General features: G+C 45.9%; 2 protein-coding genes across 3 annotated transcripts; both read left to right on the top strand.

The window, feature by feature from the left end:
• The first annotated feature begins 878 nt into the window (after window positions 1–878).
• On the top strand, window positions 879–9,212 carry LOC148359013 (calpain small subunit 1-like). Of its 2 annotated transcripts, XM_088345959.1 has the most exons (11): window positions 879–1,041; window positions 2,890–2,939; window positions 3,016–3,052; window positions 3,117–3,209; window positions 5,101–5,158; window positions 6,495–6,559; window positions 6,666–6,734; window positions 7,881–7,959; window positions 8,045–8,161; window positions 8,936–8,994; window positions 9,070–9,212. In XM_088345959.1, exons 2-11 carry the CDS (start codon window positions 2,893–2,895, stop codon window positions 9,094–9,096), a joined length of 651 nt encoding a protein of 216 aa, XP_088202085.1. In that variant the 5' UTR covers window positions 879–1,041; window positions 2,890–2,892; the 3' UTR covers window positions 9,097–9,212. The 2 variants fall into 2 exon arrangements, with proteins under 2 accessions (XP_088202085.1, XP_088202086.1); XM_088345960.1 differs by lacking the exons at window positions 879–1,041; window positions 2,890–2,939 and having other exon boundaries at window positions 3,118–3,209.
• Window positions 9,213–10,758: 1,546 nt separating this feature from the next.
• Window positions 10,759–19,013, top strand: LOC148359012 (synaptosomal-associated protein 25-like). The gene is made up of 8 exons (XM_088345282.1): window positions 10,759–10,772; window positions 11,615–11,733; window positions 11,942–11,983; window positions 13,253–13,301; window positions 14,296–14,407; window positions 15,110–15,253; window positions 17,673–17,817; window positions 17,891–19,013. The coding sequence occupies exons 2-8, from the start codon at window positions 11,680–11,682 to the stop codon at window positions 17,954–17,956; spliced, it is 612 nt and encodes a 203-aa protein (XP_088201408.1). The 5' UTR covers window positions 10,759–10,772; window positions 11,615–11,679; the 3' UTR covers window positions 17,957–19,013.
• The last annotated feature ends 250 nt before the right edge of the window (window positions 19,014–19,263 follow it).

Genomic DNA, 19,263 nt, shown 5'->3' with positions numbered 1-19,263 from the left:
TTTATTTGGAACAGCACTGTTTCCACTCTTTTTTTAGGGATGTGTTTGACAATGAATGAATCCTGCAGGGATTCCACTTTCAAGTGTGTCACGAAACAGGAACAGAGACGGGACCCAATTGCATTTGTTTTAATCCGTTTTATTTAGAAGGAGGAAAGGAGATGCACCCACCATCCGATGATCGTCGGTCACGGGTAACAGATCACCAGGAACACAAAAGTGGCACTTCCGTGTCGTGCAAAGGCAAAGTCGAGAGCCAGGAAAAAACAAGCCGATGGCCGGGCCGGAAGAGCAAAAACGTAAACGGGTCCACAAAAAGGTCGGCAACGGGAATCAGACAGAGAACAGGGCAGGAATAGAGTCTGGGGTCACAAAAGCTTGCTTAGCTGGGAGCGTGGATTTGCAAACAATCTGACGAGTACTTTCAGGAGGACGGCAGTTTAAAAAGAGTCCAACAGCCAATCAGCGGCCGTGGCTGTTGGCGCCAACGGGGCAGACTCAGGTGCCCCCAATCAGTCATCATGACAAAGTGGATTAATGCTTGGTATTTATTTTTTATTTTTTTTTACTGCTTTTTCGTTTTGTTTTGTTTTCCCTCCCTAGCTTTTTACTTCTTCTTGCTTTATTTTTTTCTGCCCCTTTTCCTTTTTTCATGTTTTTTCAGACTGCCCTCACTACTCCATCCATTTTCACTTGGGTGGGCCTTGCGTGTCTCTTTCCGGGTTGTTTTTTTTCACTTCTTACTCCCAATAATGAAGCTGGTCATCAGGTAGTAGCAAGATCGCTGTTTCTTTTTCGACTTGAAGCTGAGGAGGAGCAAAAAGGAGAGATTCCTGCGCTCAGGAATGCGAGATGGCGCGCGCTAGGACCCGGCGGCGGCCGACGCCCCTTTTACTGGGCGTGTGCTTGTGACGTCGCAAAATAACTTCATATAGACTTTCTTTGCATTCTCTGCAAACCTTTTCTACTTTCTTCCTCCTTTTATAGCTCACCTGTCGCTGCCGCTGCTCAGTTTCGAGGCTCACCTGCGCTCGACTAGAGGTCAGTACCGTGCACGCGCACCTTCACGCTAATATTTGATTTGAACGTCGAACGATCCCAGTTAGACTAGAAACAAACTGGGAAATGGGAATGGGAGGCTTTCCGAGTGGCTTTTGCAAAGAGACACGCCCACTTCCCACTTTTGTCGGGAATGTTTCCTAGGATTCCTTTTTGAAATGGTCTTCTTCCTCCCAAAGCAGTCGATTTGGAAAGTGCGCCTAATCCAATTCTTCTCCATCCTGTTTCATAACAAGAGCGCCGAAATCGAATGCCATCCCGGGAGCGCTTTATTCACGCGCAAAGACTTACCGTATGTGTCGGACGACAAGGCGCACCTCGCCTACAAGAAAAATGGCTGAAATGAACAAGTGCGTCTTATCATCCAGTGTGCCTGACAAACTGGAAACACAGAGAAGTCAATCTGAAATGCATAACACTAATACGTTGAAATGGGTTTTAGATACCATAACCATTTTGTAGGGATGGGGTAGTAACACATGGGTGCCACCAGGCTGTGCTTACCCAAGACACCCCTCATGGGAAATGGTGTCCTTACAACTCGTGTGCTTAAAGGATCCGATCCACCAACCAACCATCCATCCATCCACCCGTCCATTATCTGCACTGCTTATCCTCAGTAGGGTCACGGGGGTGCTGGAGTTATCTTCGGGCAGTGGGCAGGGGACACCCTTGACCGGTTGCCAGCCAATCGCAGGGCACACAGGGACAGACAGCAAATCACACGCAGGGACAATTTGGTTAGGCCAATTAGCCTGACATGCAAGTTTTTGGAATGTGGGAGGAAACCCAAACAAGCACAGGAAGAACATGCAAACTCCACACAGGAGGTTCGATCTATCGACCTCAGAACTGTGCCGCACACGTGTTAACCACTGCGCCGCTGTGCTGCCCACCAACCATTTATGAAGAAATGAAATCAGCTTTCCATTTCTGACGTTCTGTAGTTTGAATTTCACGCTCGACCTATATGAGAAACATAGCTCACAGATGAGCAGAAAATATTAGATATTAAATGGTCCTTTCTCGTATTCCGCATATTTCTTTTCTGCGTGTGGCGGTTGCCATGGCGCCCAATTGGCCCCGCCCATGGACACCAGCTGAAACTTGTTGACAGATTGCTCCCTGTCACTACTTAAACGCTGTCCCGTGAGTCGCCTTTTGTCAGAGCGTCTGAGAATTTCCGTTTTTGCCTGTGTTTTTGCTCCCGTTTTGTTCTCGTCCCGATCCGTTTGAGTTTGGCCGCGTCCTCGTTCCGATTAAACTATTTCCGCGACTCCCCGGATCGAGCGTGCCCTCGTTCCTCTTCTCCCCAATAAACTGTGAGTAACGTTACGCGAGTGGGTTCTGCTTCCCGTTTCCTGTCCTGTTCCTGACACTGCGGGGTTCCCATCGGATCGCGACCTGTTCCGTCCTTTCCGATGTTTTTCCATACGTGCTGACTTTAAGAAGCGGGCACTCTGTTTTCACAAACACAAAATCAGTCCTCATCCTCGCATGGTTCGTCTGTGCCTTGCCATCGTGATCGTTTTTGTTGTATTTAAAGTATGTCTGGAATAAAATAGGAGTATGATCTGGATATCCTACCCTGTGTATGCTTCGAATTGCACGTTTTTGGAGGATAAAAAGAGAAGTTTTGTAATGATTGCCCCAGACTTCTGCACAATAAAGCTTTTTATACAGCTGTACAGATCCATTCCATGTGCCGGACGAAAACCAGAAGCGGCAAACTCTGATACTGTGGTACTTGAAGAAGAATGCGAACCGCTTTAAATTCCTGCTGGATACGCGAAATAAAACGCCCTGGGGCTTTTTTGTTTTGCGTTCCAGAAAATGGATTTCGCCAAGCACTTCATCGGCGGCATCCTCAACGTGGTCAGGTAGGAATCCGGTCGGACCGGTCGGAGCGGCCGCCATTTTCCTCTAACCACCCGGCCTCTCCCCTTTCGCTCGCAGCAACATCGACCCGGCTATTTTCATCCCGTCCGATCCCGTAAGTCCCCCTTTTTTTTTGACGACGGCCGTGGCGATTTAACAGGGGTGGTTTTGCCCGACAGCCCCCCCCTCGAAGGCCCCTGGCGTTCGAGGAGGCCCACGAAAATGACGAGGAGAAGAGCTTCCGGCAAGCTTTCAAGAGGCTGGCCGGAGACGTGAGTCGGCCCCCCCCGGGCAACCCCGTCCCCGGGGGAACCCCCTTCGCCGATCCTTTTCGTGGTCCCGGCTTTTCGTTTACCCTTCCGGGTTCTTTTTTTCCTCCTGGCAAAAGGAAAGCCCGAAACGGCCCTCTCCCCGCAACCGGCACCTTCTCGGCACCTCACCCGCAAACTGTTGTGTCTTATTCGGCGCCGCCTAGTGGTACAAAAAAGAAACGTTAATCACGGTACCAAATATACCATTCTTCGTCGCAATAATAATAAGCGAAAATACCCCGTGCAAAATATATTTATTCGACTCGACAACGGTCGTTAGCCATCCTGCTGCTACGGGTCCGTTGTCCTATGAAGCGTCGTGGCCCCCTAGGGGTCACTCCCGATAGGACAAATGCATTCTATACCTAAAAACAGGGAACCGTAGTACGCGTATTAGTGCAAGTGTTTTATTTTTGTACGCTCAATATGAACCATGAAAAACAGGAAGGGAGCGTTTTTTAGCAGTAAATCGTCATGCGACTGATAATGTAAGCTAGGAGTTACCGTCATTTTAGCCAACACGGGGAGAAATTTGCACACCAAAAGAAAACCTGAATGTATTTGTGAGGGCGGTCTGAAGCTGGGAGGAAAAGGATTAAAAAATAGAAAACATTCAAGGAAAGAAAAAAAGAAAAAGCAAGAAAAGAAAAAACGGAAAGATGGAGACGGGGGAAAAAGAAAACAAGCAGGAAAAAAATATAAAAGGCGTAAATAGAAAAAAATAAAATGATTAAAAAGCTAGGAGAAAAGAAAATAAGAAAAAAGCTAGGAGGGAAAGAAAACAAGAGCAAAATAAATCGTACAGAAGGAAAAAAAGCAGGGGTGGGACAGGTTGGGGGAGGTCCCTTTGTTCAATATATTACTACCAATTATGTCCTATCAATTATTAGGTCAAAAAAATAAAAACATTAAAGGAAAGAAAAAAAAGATAAATCAAGGAAAAAAGAAAAAGCAAGAAAAAAAACAAAAAGATGGAGAGGGGGAAAAGAAATCAGGAAAAAATAAAATAAAATAAAATGGAGAACAAAATAAGAAAAAAAGCAGGTAAAAAGCTAGGAGGAAAAGTGACAAGAGCAAAATAAATCATAAAGAAGGAAAAATGAAGGGGGGGTTGTGGGGGCCCCTTTCAGTATATTACTTCTAATATTGTCATATCAATTATTTTGTCAAAAAAATGAAAACATTAAAGGAAAAAAAAAGATAAATTGAGAAAAAAAGAAAAAGCAAGACAAAAAAACGGAAGGGGAGAGGGGGAAAAAACAGGAAAAAATAGGTATAAAAAGCTAAGAAAATAAAATAAAATGGAGAACAAAATAAGAAAAAAGTGGGTAAAAAGCTGGGAGGGAGCACAAGTAATCATAAAGAAGGAAAAAAACAGGGGGAACAGGTTGGGGAGAGGTCCCTGATAATGTCTTATCAATTATTAGGTCAAAATAGTAACAAAAATGTCCCCCCCCCCCCCCCCGTGTAGATGATGCAACCGACAAGCGATAACATCATCGTTCAACATGTTTGTTTGCTGGATTAGCGGCTGTCAGTCTCGCCGTCAGCTTCTGCGGCACCGCCCGCTTCCTCTTCTCGCACGACACGCTTCAAACCTTACTTTCCCCGTCCTCTTTCACCTTCTTCTGTCGGAGGCGCGTTTAGGAATGCGGCCCAGCTTTCCGGCCTTCTTCAAACAAGAGCGTTTCTTGTTGTGGTGGAGAAGGGCGTCGCTTGCTTTCTCTCTCTCTTTTTTTTCTTTTTTTCTTTTTTCTTTTTTTCGTCCGCCTCGCCTTTTGGGTGCGGCCCCGTATGAGTCAGGCCGGGCCGACCCGTTCTCTTGATCCCGTGTGTTGTTGTTGTCGCTCAGGACATGGAGATCAACCCCAAAGAGTTGATGAACATCCTCAACCAAGTTCTCACCAAGCGTGAGTCACACACAAACACCATCAGGAAGTCAAGAAGGGGCTGGCTAGCTTGCAAGCTAGCAGCAGGAATGAAATAGAAGCTTGGCAGTTTGCTAGCTGGCTGTAAAAAAGTAATAGGGACTGGCTAGCTTAAAAGCTAGCTGCAGGAATGAAAAAACAGGATCGTCTTGATTGGCTAGCTAGCTGCAGAGAAGAAGTAGAAACGCATCTGAAAAAAAGCAGGAGCACGCAAACCAGTGGCAGGAATGAAATAGAAGCTTGGTAGTTTGCTTGCTGGCTGGAGAAAAGAAATGGGGGCTTGCTCGCCTGTAAGCTAGCTGCAGGAATGAAATAGAAGCTTAGTAGTTTGCTAGCTCACTGGAGAATTGAAATAGGGGCTGGCTAGCTTGCATGCTAGCTGCAGGAATGAAATAGAAGCTTAGTAGTTTGCTAGCTGGCTGGAGAAAAGAAGTAGGGGCTAGCTCGCTTGCAAGCTAGCTGCAGAAATGAAATGGAAGCTTAATAGTTTGCTAGCTCACCGGAGAATTGAAATAGGGGCTGGCTAGCTTGCATGCTAGCTGCAGGAATGAAATAGAAGCTTGGTAGTTTGCTAGCTGGCTGGAGAAAAGAAGTAGGGGCTAGCTCGCTTGCAAGCTAGCTGCAGGAATGAAATAGAAGCTTAGTAGTTTGCTAGCTCACTGGAGAATTGAAATAGGGGCTGGCTAGCTTGCATGCTAGCTGCAGGAATGAAATAGAAGCTTAGTAGTTTGCTAGCTGGCTGGAGAAAAGAAGTAGGGGCTAGCTCGCTTGCAAGCTAGCTGCAGGAATGAAATAGAAGCTTAGTAGTTTGCTAGCTCACTGGAGAATTGAAATAGGGGCTTGCTAGCTTGCATGCTAGCTGCAGGAATGAAATAGAAGCTTGGTAGTTTGCTTGCCGGCTGGAGAAAAGAAATGGGGGCTGGCTAACTTGCAAGCTAACTGTGTAAATGACGTACAAATCCGTGTTCCATTTTGGTGGTAAAATACTTGACGCTATAGTAAGGGTTGGCAAACTACGGCCTGCGGGCCAGGTGCGGCCAGTCAGGCTTTTCCATCCGGCCCCCTGAACGAAAATGCTAAGAATAAGGAAGGAGAAACTTGTATTTGTAAACGTCCGCGCTTTTGTTTATTCATCACCGTTTATCGTCACCGCTATTGCTAAAAGACTCGTCTCCATTTTTTTGGATTTCCCTGAACCGAATGTGCAAAAAATGCCAAAAAGTAGAAATGGTTTGCCCGACCCCGAGCTATAGCGACAAACGATGCTCACCGTAAAATCGCGCTAGGCTAACGTGCGCACGCTAACCTTTCGTGCCAGACGCCAACCTGAAGACGGACGGCTTCAGCATCGAGTCGTGCCGGAGCATGGTGGCCGTCATGGACGTATCCTTTTCTTCGGGTCGGTTTTGGAAAGGGCGCCCCCCGGGGGTCGACCTCGGGGGCTCCCCGGCCTTCCTGTCGCCACGACCTTTAACCCGAGCGCCCGCAGAGCGACAGCACGGGAAAGCTCGGCTTCCACGAGTTCAAGTACATGTGGAAGAACATCAAGAAGTGGCAGGTCGGTTGCCTTTGCTTCTTCTCTCTCTTTGCAAACCACCGCCAACCAGAAGTCTTTGAGTCCGTTTCGTGCGTCTTCGCGTTTTCACAAGAGATAGAGAGATGGATAGATAGATGTCTAGATAGATAGATACTTTCTTCATCCCGGTAGGGAAATTCCCACTTCCAGCAGTATCCTTGTGTTGTTTATTAACAGATGAACAGGATGGCCTCAGGGTGCTGAGTTGTAGTTTAGCCACAGCAGAGTGGATGATGTCACACGCTAGGCCACAGGTGTCAGACCTGCGGGCCAGATCAAGCATGTCAAGGGCTTTAATCTGGCCTGTTAGACAAATTGAGTTCGACACCCCTGCGCTAGGCCAAAAGTTGGACGTCCCTGCGGCAGGGTTAGACCGTCTCGTGTTCACGGAGATAGCGAGTCCGCCTCCTCGACGCTTCCCGCAGGCTCCACGTTAGCGTCCGGGATGCTAGACGTGAGACACGTTTTCGTACTGAAGTCTTATAACGCCGCTAGCCGCTTAGCTCCGACTCTCCATCCACGATAGGCCCCCTCATCACACCGGCACGAGAATTCTTCATGGCAAGGAGTTGATTCCTGGAATAAACGCATTTTTGTGCCTTAAAACCCATAACCGTAGGATAGAAAGTCATCCAAACGGGACGAAAAACACAGAAGATAGAAGCAGACACTTAAAACAAGAAATCACAAAAAGAGCGGAACAACACGAGGCTGCTGGAAAGGCTGCCGCTATGATGTTGACAATACAGCGACCTCTGGTGGTCCATTTAAGAAGGCATCAACCGTAGCAACAGGAACTGGGGAAGGCCTTTTTGGACTGGAGAAAGCGGAACAAGCCGTTCCTCTTCGCACCGGCTCGATATCGTGCTGGTGTCATGAGACGGTTTTCCCCACCATTGAAAAGGAAAGGATCCCTTCCCGTACTCCCTAAAACCATGCAACCCTAAATAGTTACAAATCTGGAGACTTCAAAATCCAGTTACTGTAACTTTCTATGAACAGTTTTTGTTTTGACCTGTAGTAGTTTGCGCGCGCTAACCGGAACCTTACCGTTTTCCTTCGCGCGGTCCATGGAAATTCTCGTGATGACAGGGGCACCACCTCTCCCCCCCCCCCCCCCCCCCTCAGGGCATCTACATGGACCACGACAAGGACAAGTCGGGCATCATCTGCAGCCGGGAGCTCACGCACGCCTTCAAGGCGGCAGGTAGGTGGCGCCGTTCGCGCTCGACCCTCGACCGTCCCTCGTCCCCTCCCTGATTCCCCCCCCCCTCCCTTTTTTTTGCGGGCAGGCTTCCCTCTCAACGATCAGCTCTACAAGATGATCATCCGTCGCTATAGCGACGAGCACGGAGACATGGACTTTGACAACTTTGTGGGGTGCCTGGTGCGATTGGACGCCATGTGCCGTGAGTTCCCCTCGCTCGCCTTTCTTCTCTGTTTTTTGCTCCCTCTTCTCTTTCTTTTCCATCGTTCTTTTTCTTTCCTCGTTTCTTTTTGTCTCAGTATTTCTCTTTTACTCACTCTATCTCTAAAATCTTTATTTTTTTTCTCACTTTCTCTCCCTCTATTCGTCTCTTTCTTTCTCTCCTCTCTCTTTTAACCTTCTCTATTTTTTTCTCTCTCTCACACTCGTTGTTTTCTTTCTTTCTTTCTTTTTCTTTCTTTCTTTCTTTCTGTATTTCTTTTTCTTTCTTTATTTTTCTTTCTTTCTGTATTTCTCTTTCTTTATTTCTCTGTTTCCTTCTGTATTTCTTTTTCTTTCTTTTTTGTATTTCTTTCTTTCTGTATATCTTTCTTTCTGTATTTCTGTATTTATTTCTCTCTTTCTGTATCTTTCTTTCTGTATATCTTTTTTGCTGTATTTCTTTTTTTCTGTATTTTTACTTTCTTTCTGTATTTCTGTATCTTTCTATCTGTATATCTTTTCTGTATTTCTCTTATTCTTTTTTACCCACTCTATCCGTCAATTTTTATTCTTGGTTTCTTTTTTTTCTCCCTTTCTCTCTATTTGTCTCTTTTTCTCTCAATCACTCTCTCTTTGATCTCTTGCTTTCTCTCCTCTCTTTCTTTCACTCTCTCATATCTCTTTGCTCTCTTTTCCTTTTTCCCTTTTTTTTTCTTTCTTTCTTTCTTTCACGCGGAGCCTGCCCCGTTTTTGTCTTTGCGTTTTGCCATGGAAGGCGCCTTCAAGACCCTGGACAAATCCAACAGCGGCTCCATCAACTTGGACATCAAAGAGGTAAGCGATCGCCGCTCGGTCGGAACCGCAAACTCCTTTATTTATTCTCGTCTTTCCGTCTTCGTGTTTCTCCAGTGGCTTCAGCTGACCATGTACTCCTAAAGCTGCTGCTGCGGTCGTCGGAGCTGCCGGGCGCACTTCCTGCTCTTGCCAGGAGGTGGCGCTTCTACCCGAAGTTCTTTTCTCTTCCATTAAAAAAAAGAACGACCCACAAGTCACCTTGGAACGTCTTTTGTGTGTTTGTCCCAACCGTGAGAAGTTGTCGGTAGAAGCTGCGCCATTTTGGGGAAAAAACAGGATTGTTATTTTTCTCTGATCTTAATAAATGTTCTTTTTTTCTTTCTAATTGTCTTTTTTTCCCTCGTATGTTCTTTTTGTTTCTCCTTGATGTCACAAACGATATTTGATTCTTTTCTAATGGATTCTAAACTCTTCTATTCCTATTTCTTCTGCTCCCTTTTTTCCAGTGCGTTTCTTTTTCTTTCGAATTTTCGTTTTTCCTTCTTCTATGAATCGGGAAGGATAAAGGGGGCTTCTGTGGCCGGAGTCCACCGGGTTAGCAACCCTACAAAAGCATCGAGTGCCAAAATCAGCTCTTATGTTGGCTTATGGGCTCCATTCCAGTACAATCGACCAAAATGATGGACTCAAATCAATTTCAGATGAAAATGAACAAAAACACACGGAGTCAAATGAGAACGTCGTTGTAATAGTCGAGTACAATTTCAGCGCGGTGGGGCAGCGGTTAGTGTGTGCGCGGCGCAGTTCTGAGGTCATGAGATCGAGCCTTCCTGTATGGAGTTTGCATGTTCTCCCCGTGGGTTTCCTCCCGCATTCCAAAAACATGCATGTCAGGTGCATTGGCCGGTCCAGATTGTCCCTGCGTGTGATTGGCTGTCTGTCCCTGTGTGCCCTGCGATTGGCTGGCAACCAGTTCAGGGTGTCCCCTGCCTACTGCCAGAAGATGGCTGGGATGGGCTCCAGCACCCCCGCGACTCTGAGGATAAGCGCTGCAGATCATGGATGGATGGAGTACAATTTCACACTTATAAGTTGAACAAGTTGGTTTTGAGCTATTCCGTGCTCGCTTATGAAAATGGAATTCAATTTCATTTTTGATGATTTTTTTGGAATGGGAATTCGATTAGACCTGGCACTCCAGTTTGACATGTCATCTAAAGACTTTTGAAGGGATAAAAGATCAATATCAGCATAAAAACAACATTATTATGAACTATAACATAATGATGTTAACAATGTATTTCAATTGTGATTTCTCAAGTTACTGACTTCTAAATAATACTATCTAAGACATTAAAAGACGGTTTTATTTTTACATTTCTTTTAAAATGACTTTTTCATCTTTTGTTTACATTTCGGGCAAATGATGTTGCTTGATTCAGCTACAATTTCATGTAAAAACTGAACACCAAAAAAATGGAGTAGAATAAGTAAAACTGATGGAATAATAGAAGTTCAGATTTGTAACGTCACATGAATTACAATTTGAGTTTTCATTCAAGTTGATCTACTCTTAACGACGTCCTTAAGAGGACTTTAGTTTATTCCTATATTAAACTCGATCATTTATGGTGAGTACATTATTAGTAATAATAAATATGTCCATCGCGTCGGTAAGCCGCGCGCCCGTCGTTACTCGTTACTTTCCAGAGACGGACGCAAGAGAATGGGCGTGGCCCTCTGCGGCCCCGCCCACCCAGAAGGATGGAGAAATCCCAAGCTCGCCGTTCTCTCTTCAGGACCTGGACTCGGAGCAGGTAGGACCGATCCGTTATCCCTTTCTCTCTTTGAGGAATGCGCATGCGCGGCGAGACCTCGCCCAATAAAAAACGAGATTTAGCAACTTTCAAAACGACTAAATTTTAACATCGGATGAAGACGTTTAAGGGCCGACATTTGAACAGCGAACGGTCAACGATACCGGTTAAAGATACTTACTCGAGAGATGACGGAAGTCCTCCTCACCTCTAGGTGGCGCTAAACTACTGTAGTGAGGAATATAGTCTCTTTAAATTGGCTGCTCATCATCATTTTTAGTCAGCAGACATGAGAGTTGCTATGTTACTCAATACTGATGTCAATCTAGAGCCGAATCCGGCGACAGACGGACAGAAGTCCTCCTTGCCTGTAGTTGGCGCTAGACTGCTGAAGTGACGATTACAGTCTCTTTAAGTTAGCTTTTGTTCATTATTTTGAGTCAGCAGACATGAGAGTTGCTTTGCTAAATATACACAAAAATGACTGTTTTGAGCTTGTTCGAGAGAAAAAAATGCAAAATTATACACAAAAATGACTGTTTTGAGCCCAATCAAGCACAAATATGCATGAAAATGACTGGATTGAGCTTAATCGAGCAAAAAAAAGGCAAAAACATGTACAAAAATGACTGTTTTGAGCCTGATTTGGCAAATATATTCACAAAAATGACTGTTTGGGGCCCAATCGAGCAAAAATATAGAAAAAAAGGCTACTTTGAGTTTTCTGATGTGCTGATACTTATATTAATAATACTCCATTTTTTCCGTTTTCAATTTTTTAACGTGTTCGTTGCTTCGTCTCATCTTGTGTGCGTGAGCCGTGACGTCATCGTCCTCCGCAGGTGAGGCTTTTGTGCACCGCACCTGCCGCTAAACACACAAGCGCTACTGCGCACGCGCAGCCGTCATGGCGTCGGAGCAGGAGGAGCTCCAGAGGAGAGCCAATCAGGTGACGGATGAGGTGAGGGTCCGACCAATTCGCTGCCAGAACGGACTGCGGCGCGTGTGCGCGCGCGCGTAGAACGACACTCCCCCTTATGAACACCTGGCTCACCTGGTGGTCATGGAAACGTGCCGGCACGCGCACGCGCACGCCGCAGTCCTTGTCCTCGGAGCTTTTCTTTGACTTTTTTCAATGTGGCGCGCGTGCACGCCTGTGTCTGTTCCAGTCGTTGGAGAGCACGCGCAGGATGATGCAACTCGTGGAGGAGGTGAGCGCGCGTGCGCGTGCACGCCAACACTTCATTTTCTTTCATGCGATTAAAAACAAAAAGAAAATGGCGTCTTCCTTCTGTATTCATTATTGCTGAGAACTTGGCCAATCGCTCCTTTTATTGATGATTGAAATTTCCCTGATGGTAGCCCCGGGGTATCATTTTTTAACCACTAGATGGCACTGTTGTCTCAATACGAACGAAAACCAGTATCACAGAGCACAGCGTAGCAGCAAAAGGCGCCAGACGAACATGGCGGCTAACACTAGGTAGGGATTCCATGAAAATTTCTCCTTCTAATTTTTCATCAAAAATCTAAACGTTCTCCTTCGTCTAAGAGATGATCAGCGTTCTTATACCCTCCGGAGCAAAAACATCATGTCAGAAATATCACATGTTGCTTGTTTTTCTCAACCTGCACGCTACCAGGAATCCACAATGTTTTTTTCTCAGAATGTTTTCGTCCTCTTTCGATTCTCCAAAGTTACACGATTTCCAAGAAAATCGTTGGAGTAGGTCTGATCCAGCCAAATTCCTGACAGCTTGTTCCAAACCAAGCAGAATGTTATTACACGGCAAGCGGTTCCAAACCAAGACATTTCAACTCGGGAGAAACAAGCCTGGAATTTCCTGTCTTAAACAAATGTGTCCTCATTATGTCAAGCTCCGACTCCATTAATCCACAACAGGTGTCGCTTGCTATCGCTAGCACCGTGTACTATTATCTCATGCTTTGTTTCCATGCCCGGAGAAAGTCTCTTCCTCTTCTTTTCTCCTCGTCCACATTTCTGCATGTCTTCCTTGGGGTCCGTTGTGAACGATAACTCTTCGTCGTACATTAGACTGTTTACAGAGAGGAAAGGGGACACGAAGAGCATGCTGAGATTCACACGTGCGCTTCGGGTTGCCAGGTAGAAATCGGCGAACTGTATTTCATGATATTTTTTTGTTCGGGTACTTTGTAACCTGAAACTTTCGCATGGGGAGACATTTGTTAGCGGAGGTACCGCCGTATCACCCAAATCGGTCATCTCTCGAGTTCCATGGCGCGTATATATAATGGAACATATCTCCACGTTTGTGGGGAGGAACACTACTTGGTTGTTCTGTGCCTCATAGAAAAAAAAAAATGGTATTTTATATTCCCTTTAAGTTCCTTTCTGATTTGGTCCCCACCCGTGCCAAAACCATACCTTTGTCCTACATTTATACATGAAAAATCAATCAATCAATATCTCTACTGAGTAAGTGTGTGAATCTCTCCAGAGCAAAGACGCCGGCATCCGGGCTTTGGTGATGTTGGACGAGCAAGGAGGTAACGTTCTTTTGCTAACGATTAAAGGGACAGTGTGTCAAATCTGACCACGAGACGTCGCCGTCTGCGACAGAAAACGAGAGCTACGAAGCTAGAGGAAGAACAAACAACTATATACCGCATCGTTTGGCTTCTCTTCTTTTTTCCCTTCCGCAAGATTTTTGGTTTTTTTGGAGGATCCCGTAGCAGCAAGATGGCGAACGAGGATGTCAGCTCCAACTCTGTGTTGAAATAAAAATTCATACTAGTTTATTTTGCAAAGCAAGAAAATGAAGAAAATAAATAGAGGGAATGTTAAAAGAATGAAAAAAGTAAAATACACGGAAAAGGGAAATCAAAATCAAAATAGAAAAAAGAACAAAACAAAAAAGAAAAGGCTGTAAGGAAAAAAAGGAGAAAAGAAGACAAGAATTGTATAGAAAAAAACAGAAAAAGAAGAAAAAAGAAAAGGAAAAGGGGAAACAGAAAGAGAAAAGGAACAAAAAAAAACGTAGAAAAAAATAAAATATAAAAATGAGAAAGGAAACAAAAGAAAGTGAAAATCTGAGGAAAAGATATAAACAGGAAAAAAGAAAAGAATACAAAATAAGTAAAATATAGAAAACAGGGAAAAAGAGGGACTATAATTACAAGTAAGAAAAAGGAAAAGAAAAAAGGGAAATAGAAAGACAAAGAAAATAGCAGCAAGATGGCCGTAAATTGTTTCTCAACTTATGTCAAATATGTACATATTTCTTCACCTATGAGTATTCAAAAAGATCCACGTTCATCTGATGTATTATGTATTTTTGCCTATGATGTAAAACATTTTTTACCACTAGGGGGTGTCAAATAGTACACACTGTCCCTTTAAAGAACAGCAGTTAAAGAATCCGCTCACTATTTTTTTATTCTTTTACTGGCTACCGGGTGGGCGTGTCCATACAGACCGCGCCCCTTTATCCCATCCCACGCCGCTGATTGGTTTGCTTGTCTTTGCCTTTTGCGACGTCAGAGCAGCTGGAACGAATCGAAGAAGGTCTGGACCGGATCGATTTCGACATGAAGGAAGCAGAAAAAAACTTGACGCACCTGGGAAAGTGTTGCGGACTCTGCACCTGCGACAGGTACCAAGGGGCTAGCCATAGCCAGCCGTTGTGAGTGTTAGCCAGTGTTAGCATTAACAAGCCACCGGTATGCCAGTGTTAGCGATAGCATGCCACAGGTTTAGAAATGGTAGCGAAAGCAGGTACGCGAGTGCTAGCGATAGCATGCATCAGGGACACGAGTGCTAGCGATAGCATGCGTCAGGGACGCGAGTGCTAGCGATAGCATTCAACAGGTATGCGAGTGCTAGCAATAGCTTGCGACAGGTATGCAGGCGCTAGCGATAGCAACCCATGTGGTGTTAGACAGTGTTAGCATTAGCAAGCCACAGGTACACGAGTGCTAGCGATAGCATGCGAAAGGTACGGGAGTGCTAGCGATAGCATGATACAGGTACGCAGGCGCTAGCGATAGCAAGTGCCAGTCTGCCTTGAGATAAGAGCAGAAAACTCTCACCTCAAACATTGCATGAACACAACCAATTCAGCCAAAAACCAATCAAGTATTGATAGCATTTTTGGCAATCTTTCTAAAGCTATCGCTTCTCACTGTAGAATCAGATACCGGTACCTTGTAGCGCCGTGTTTCTCAACGCGCGGGTCGGGACCCAAAACGGGGTCGTCTAACATTTCGACTCCTCACCCGTAGATGGCGATCGGGCCAGCGTGTGTTTTGAAACCCTTTTCAGTTCTCGGGACTTAAAAGTTTTGCGCTTGCGGCAGACTGAAAGCCTTGGAAGAGAGCGGCCCCTATCGGGCGCTGTGGGGCCCCGCCGCAGACGACCGGCCCGTGTTTGAACAACCGCCTTCGTCTCGTGTGGTGGACCAACGGGAGCAGATGGTCATGAGCGGGGGCTACGTGCGCAGGTGAACCTCCTCCGTCCGTTGTCCGTCCGTTGTCCGTCCCTTGTCCGTCCCTTGTCCGTCCCTTGTCCGTCCCTTGTCCGTCCCTTGTCCGTCCCTTGTCCGTCCGTCCGTTGCCCGTCTGTCTGTCGTCCGTCCCTTGTCTGTCCCTTGTCCGTCCCTTGTCCGTCCATCCGTCCGTTCGTTGTCCGTCCCTTGTCCGTTCATCTGTTGGCCGTCCGCTGTCTGTCCGTCCGTTGTCTGTCTGTCCGTTGTCTGTCCGTCCACAGTACACAGTACAGTCCCTTGTCATGTGAAGGCCTAAACCAAATCCTGACAGAGGAGACTTTTCTTCGACTTGCACTTTGTAAATCGAGGGAAGTGAGTCCGTCCAGGTGATGCACTTTGTATCTTGAAAGCATTGAACCCATGTAAGCCACCAAGAGGGCCCGGAGCTCCAGAAGATCTCGAACGAGACGAAATCGTGAAATGAACGGTGGCAAAAACATTTGATCTGCGAAAGGGGATTCCAGCTCCGAGTGCGTCCATAGCTGGGGTTCTCCAAACTTTTTTGAGACTAAACTTTCATACGAATTTCGGAAAAAATGACAACTTATTTTGTTATTACTGTCAGGACCAGAACGAAGACAGGACCCACCTGCGTGCGTTTCTCTGAGTTTTATTAGGAAGAAGGGAAAGGATAGTATACACGATCTGTAGATCGCTGGTCGCGGGGGAGCAAGTTACTCCGACGCAGAAGTGGGATTTCCGTGGCGAGCGATGGCAGTGTCGAGAGTGGGAAAAAACAGATCGGTGGCCGGGACAGGGGAGCAAAAACGTAGTCAAGTTCAGAAAATGGGCCGGAGCCAGGAATCAAACAGGAATCAGAACAGGAGAGAGTCAGGATTGAAAAGGCTTGCCTAGCAGGAGCTGAGGTTCGCAGACGGACTGACAACAGGTGAGAGGAAAACTGGGGTTTGAAAAGAGATATACAGCCAATCAGCGTCCGAGGCAGTTGACGCCAAAGGAGCAGACTCAAATGCCCCGCATCAGTAAACATGACAATTACTATGTTGTACTATGTTATTACCAGGTTCATGATTAGAAGTTGCTTAAAGAGACTCTGACAAACACTAAAAACATTCCTGAGTATCAATCCTTAACTCGAGCCTGAACCTTATTTCAAAAACTGGTTTAACTTGCAGCCCAAACCTTCGTTCCTAACCCTAGCTGTAACCCTAACCCTGAATCCAACCGTAACCCTTGCTCTAAATCCATTTTGGAACACTACATTGTCAGGACCGGTGTCGGGAACGGAAAAAATGGTTCTGTAGCCAGGACAGGAGAGCAAAAATGTGGTCAGGGTCAGAAGCGAGTCGTAAGCCAGGAAAGGAGATGTGGTCAGGATCAAAAATGGGTCGATAAGGGACAGAATTCGGAGCAGACCGTATATGCGCCTCGCCCCAAAAATATACACAAAAGAGCAGAGAAGTTTGATGAAGAGGGAGACGTCGTTTATTACCGTTCGTCAGCGTTCAAACGGGCGTTCTCATTCGTCTAAGAGACAATCAACTTTTTTATACCCTCCGGAGCAGAAACTTCACATCAGACTTATCACGTGTTGCTTAGTGCGTCCTCTCCCGATGACGTGCTTGTTTTTCTCAAAGTGCATGCTGTTTGTTGCGGGCTGTTCCTACTCAAGCCGTAATGTTATCGTCTCGATGACATGTGTTTTTCTAAATCAAGCCGAGTGTTATTGCTTCGCTGGCACTTGCTTCTTTAAATGCGGGAAAAACAAGCCTGGAATTTCCTGTCCAAACAAGTGTGTCCTCATTCTGTTAATAAGCTCTGACTTCACTATTCCACGACACAGACAGGAGCAAAAAACAGGTTGGAGTCAGGGTCGAAAAAAAAAGCTTGCCAAGTGTAAACTGAGGTTTGCAGACGGACTGACAACCGGGGACGGATAGGAGTGGGTTTGAAGGGACAGGGAGCCAATCAGAGTCCGAGGCGGTTGGCACCAAAGGAGCGGGCACGGGTGAAGCATATCCGTACATTCAGTTAACATGGAGCTGAAAGCTTAGTTCCTAATGCTAACCCTAGCCCTGTAACCCTTTTTTAGAACGCCAAATACCCATATAAAGAGCCTATAGCTTAGTTTCTAAGTCCAGCCCTAATCCTTTATCGGAGCCCCAAATCCTAGCTCCCAAGAAAACCTGCATTTATGAGTACTTCACCTCCAATTGTTCAAACCCAGCACCGGCAAGCTCTTTTCAGAACAGGTCTCAGGCACCTCAGCTGTCCTCTAGGGGGCACTGCAACGATCGGGCGTTCTATTTAGCATTCTCACCTACCGGAAGAGTCTCTTAGTCCGAGGCCGGCGTCAGGCACGCCGGTCCGAGACGAGGGTCCTCTCCGGTCTTCTGTACCCCTTTGCCATCAGGGTGACGGGGGACGGCCGGGAGGACGAGATGGACGCCAACCTGGCGCACGTTGGCACCCTGGTGGGCAACCTGAGGTGCATGGCCCTGGACGTGGGCAACGAGATCCAATCGCAGAACGCGCAGATCGGGAGAGCTCAAGCCAAGGTCGGCGGGAAGCCCCCGAGACCCCCGCGGTGAGACCCTTCGAACCGACCTCATTTATCGTCTGGCTCCGCAGGCCCTGGTGAGCGTGACCCGCATCGACGCGGCCAATCAGAGAGCCAACAACCTGGTGAAAAGATGAGGACCCTGGCCCCCTGGCGAGACATATCATGCTTTTTAAAAAAAATGTTGAAAGTAAGAAAAGGCTGACTTCGAGGAGAGTCCAAATCCCAGAACAGATGTACAAAGAAGAGTTTATTCGAGCGCATCTAGAAAAGGTTTTCGTGTTTTATTCTCTGCCGCCATTACCTGGCTTCAAGTCTCGATTAAAGCTTTAAGTCTTTAAATCCTGCACCCCACTTTTAGGCTGATTTGCTTTTTGTAACCTTGATTATTTAATAAAGAAAGGACTGAGGAGACATTATTTTAGAACAAGTGGGAATCTCTTATCTGAGGTTTGGGCTCTCTCCCTGTTCTCCTTGCTAGTTCAAAATCAATTGATGTCTTCTCTCTTTATTTTGAGTGTCTACTAAACTTTAAACTTAACATTAGCTCTCCAACGACTTTAATTTTAAATATTTTTTCATACACGCACCATGGGTCAGGCTTTCACCGTCTTTTGGTTTTGGGATTCATAGTTAGGTAAAGCAAGGTATGTAGTGTATCTTCTTTTGCTTCTCTCATTTTTCTTCCCTATAAAGTCATTGAGTGACACGGGAGTGTGTTTGGGGGAAAGGCAGGACATCTGCATTTGTTTTGTAGGTTGATGATCACTTTAGCATGCTATTAAAGGATTTTGTACATTTAACTATAAAGGATTTTATATGATTGACTACAAGTTGCAATAAAGATATTCACTGACTGTGCTTTAGTTCAATGTACAATAAAAAGTCAGGGCAGGCTGTGTGGAATGCATAAATGGAAGTTGTATTGTCTAGGACATTTCTAAGAACAGGATGCCTGGGTGTGCTGACGCAGGACGACCAGAGATTGTTGGGCACAAAATGGCACGCCCATGGGAGGAGCCGACACCCCACCATGCGGGGAGAAGATGGCCAATAAGAGAAAGCTAAAGTTAGCTGCAGATGACACATAGCCAATAGGGGGATAGTAGGATGTCTTGGCTTTGTTTGTTGAAATGTATAAATGATCCCGGGCAACTCGGACGGGGGCCGTCTCCTGTTTACACTTAGATCTGCTGTTAGGAATAAGAAGAATCCACCCTTTGGTGTCAGATAACTAGTTTGAACAATTTGGTAAACGGTACATTTTGATAGTTAAATCCCATCACTATGTATGGGATTTTTGTTCTTATCTTGGCGCTGTTCACATCTTTTTGTGTGGAAATTACATTTAGAACACCAGACCTTTTCTTTGTTTCCCTCCTTATGCTGGACTTTGCTTTTGAATATGTAAACTGTACATATCATGTCTCGCTTAAAGAGTAAA

The sequence above is a fragment of the Urocampus carinirostris genome, chromosome 10 (genome assembly GCF_059441175.1).
Source record: "Urocampus carinirostris isolate Australia breed hairy pipefish chromosome 10, RoL_Ucar_1.0, whole genome shotgun sequence".
NCBI lineage: Eukaryota > Metazoa > Chordata > Actinopteri > Syngnathiformes > Syngnathidae > Urocampus > Urocampus carinirostris.
This window is presented reverse-complemented; position numbering and strand designations above follow the sequence as displayed.

What these genes read in the sequence shown, in the direction of transcription:
- LOC148359012 (XM_088345282.1), top strand. Translation starts at nt 11,680, where the DNA reads ATGGCGTCGGAGCAGGAGGAGCTCCAGAGGAGAGCCAATCAGGTGACG. An exon ending in TGATGCAACTCGTGGAGGAG is followed by an intron (nt 11,984 to 13,252) that starts GTGAGCGCGCGT and finishes GAATCTCTCCAG; the next exon opens with AGCAAAGACGCCGGCATCCG. An exon ending in AGCGGGGGCTACGTGCGCAG is followed by an intron (nt 15,254 to 17,672) that starts GTGAACCTCCTC and finishes CTTTGCCATCAG; the next exon opens with GGTGACGGGGGACGGCCGGG.
- LOC148359013 (XM_088345959.1), top strand. Translation starts at nt 2,893, where the DNA reads ATGGATTTCGCCAAGCACTTCATCGGCGGCATCCTCAACGTGGTCAG. An exon ending in GCATGGTGGCCGTCATGGAC is followed by an intron (nt 6,560 to 6,665) that starts GTATCCTTTTCT and finishes GAGCGCCCGCAG; the next exon opens with AGCGACAGCACGGGAAAGCT. An exon ending in GCGATTGGACGCCATGTGCC is followed by an intron (nt 8,162 to 8,935) that starts GTGAGTTCCCCT and finishes TTGCCATGGAAG; the next exon opens with GCGCCTTCAAGACCCTGGAC.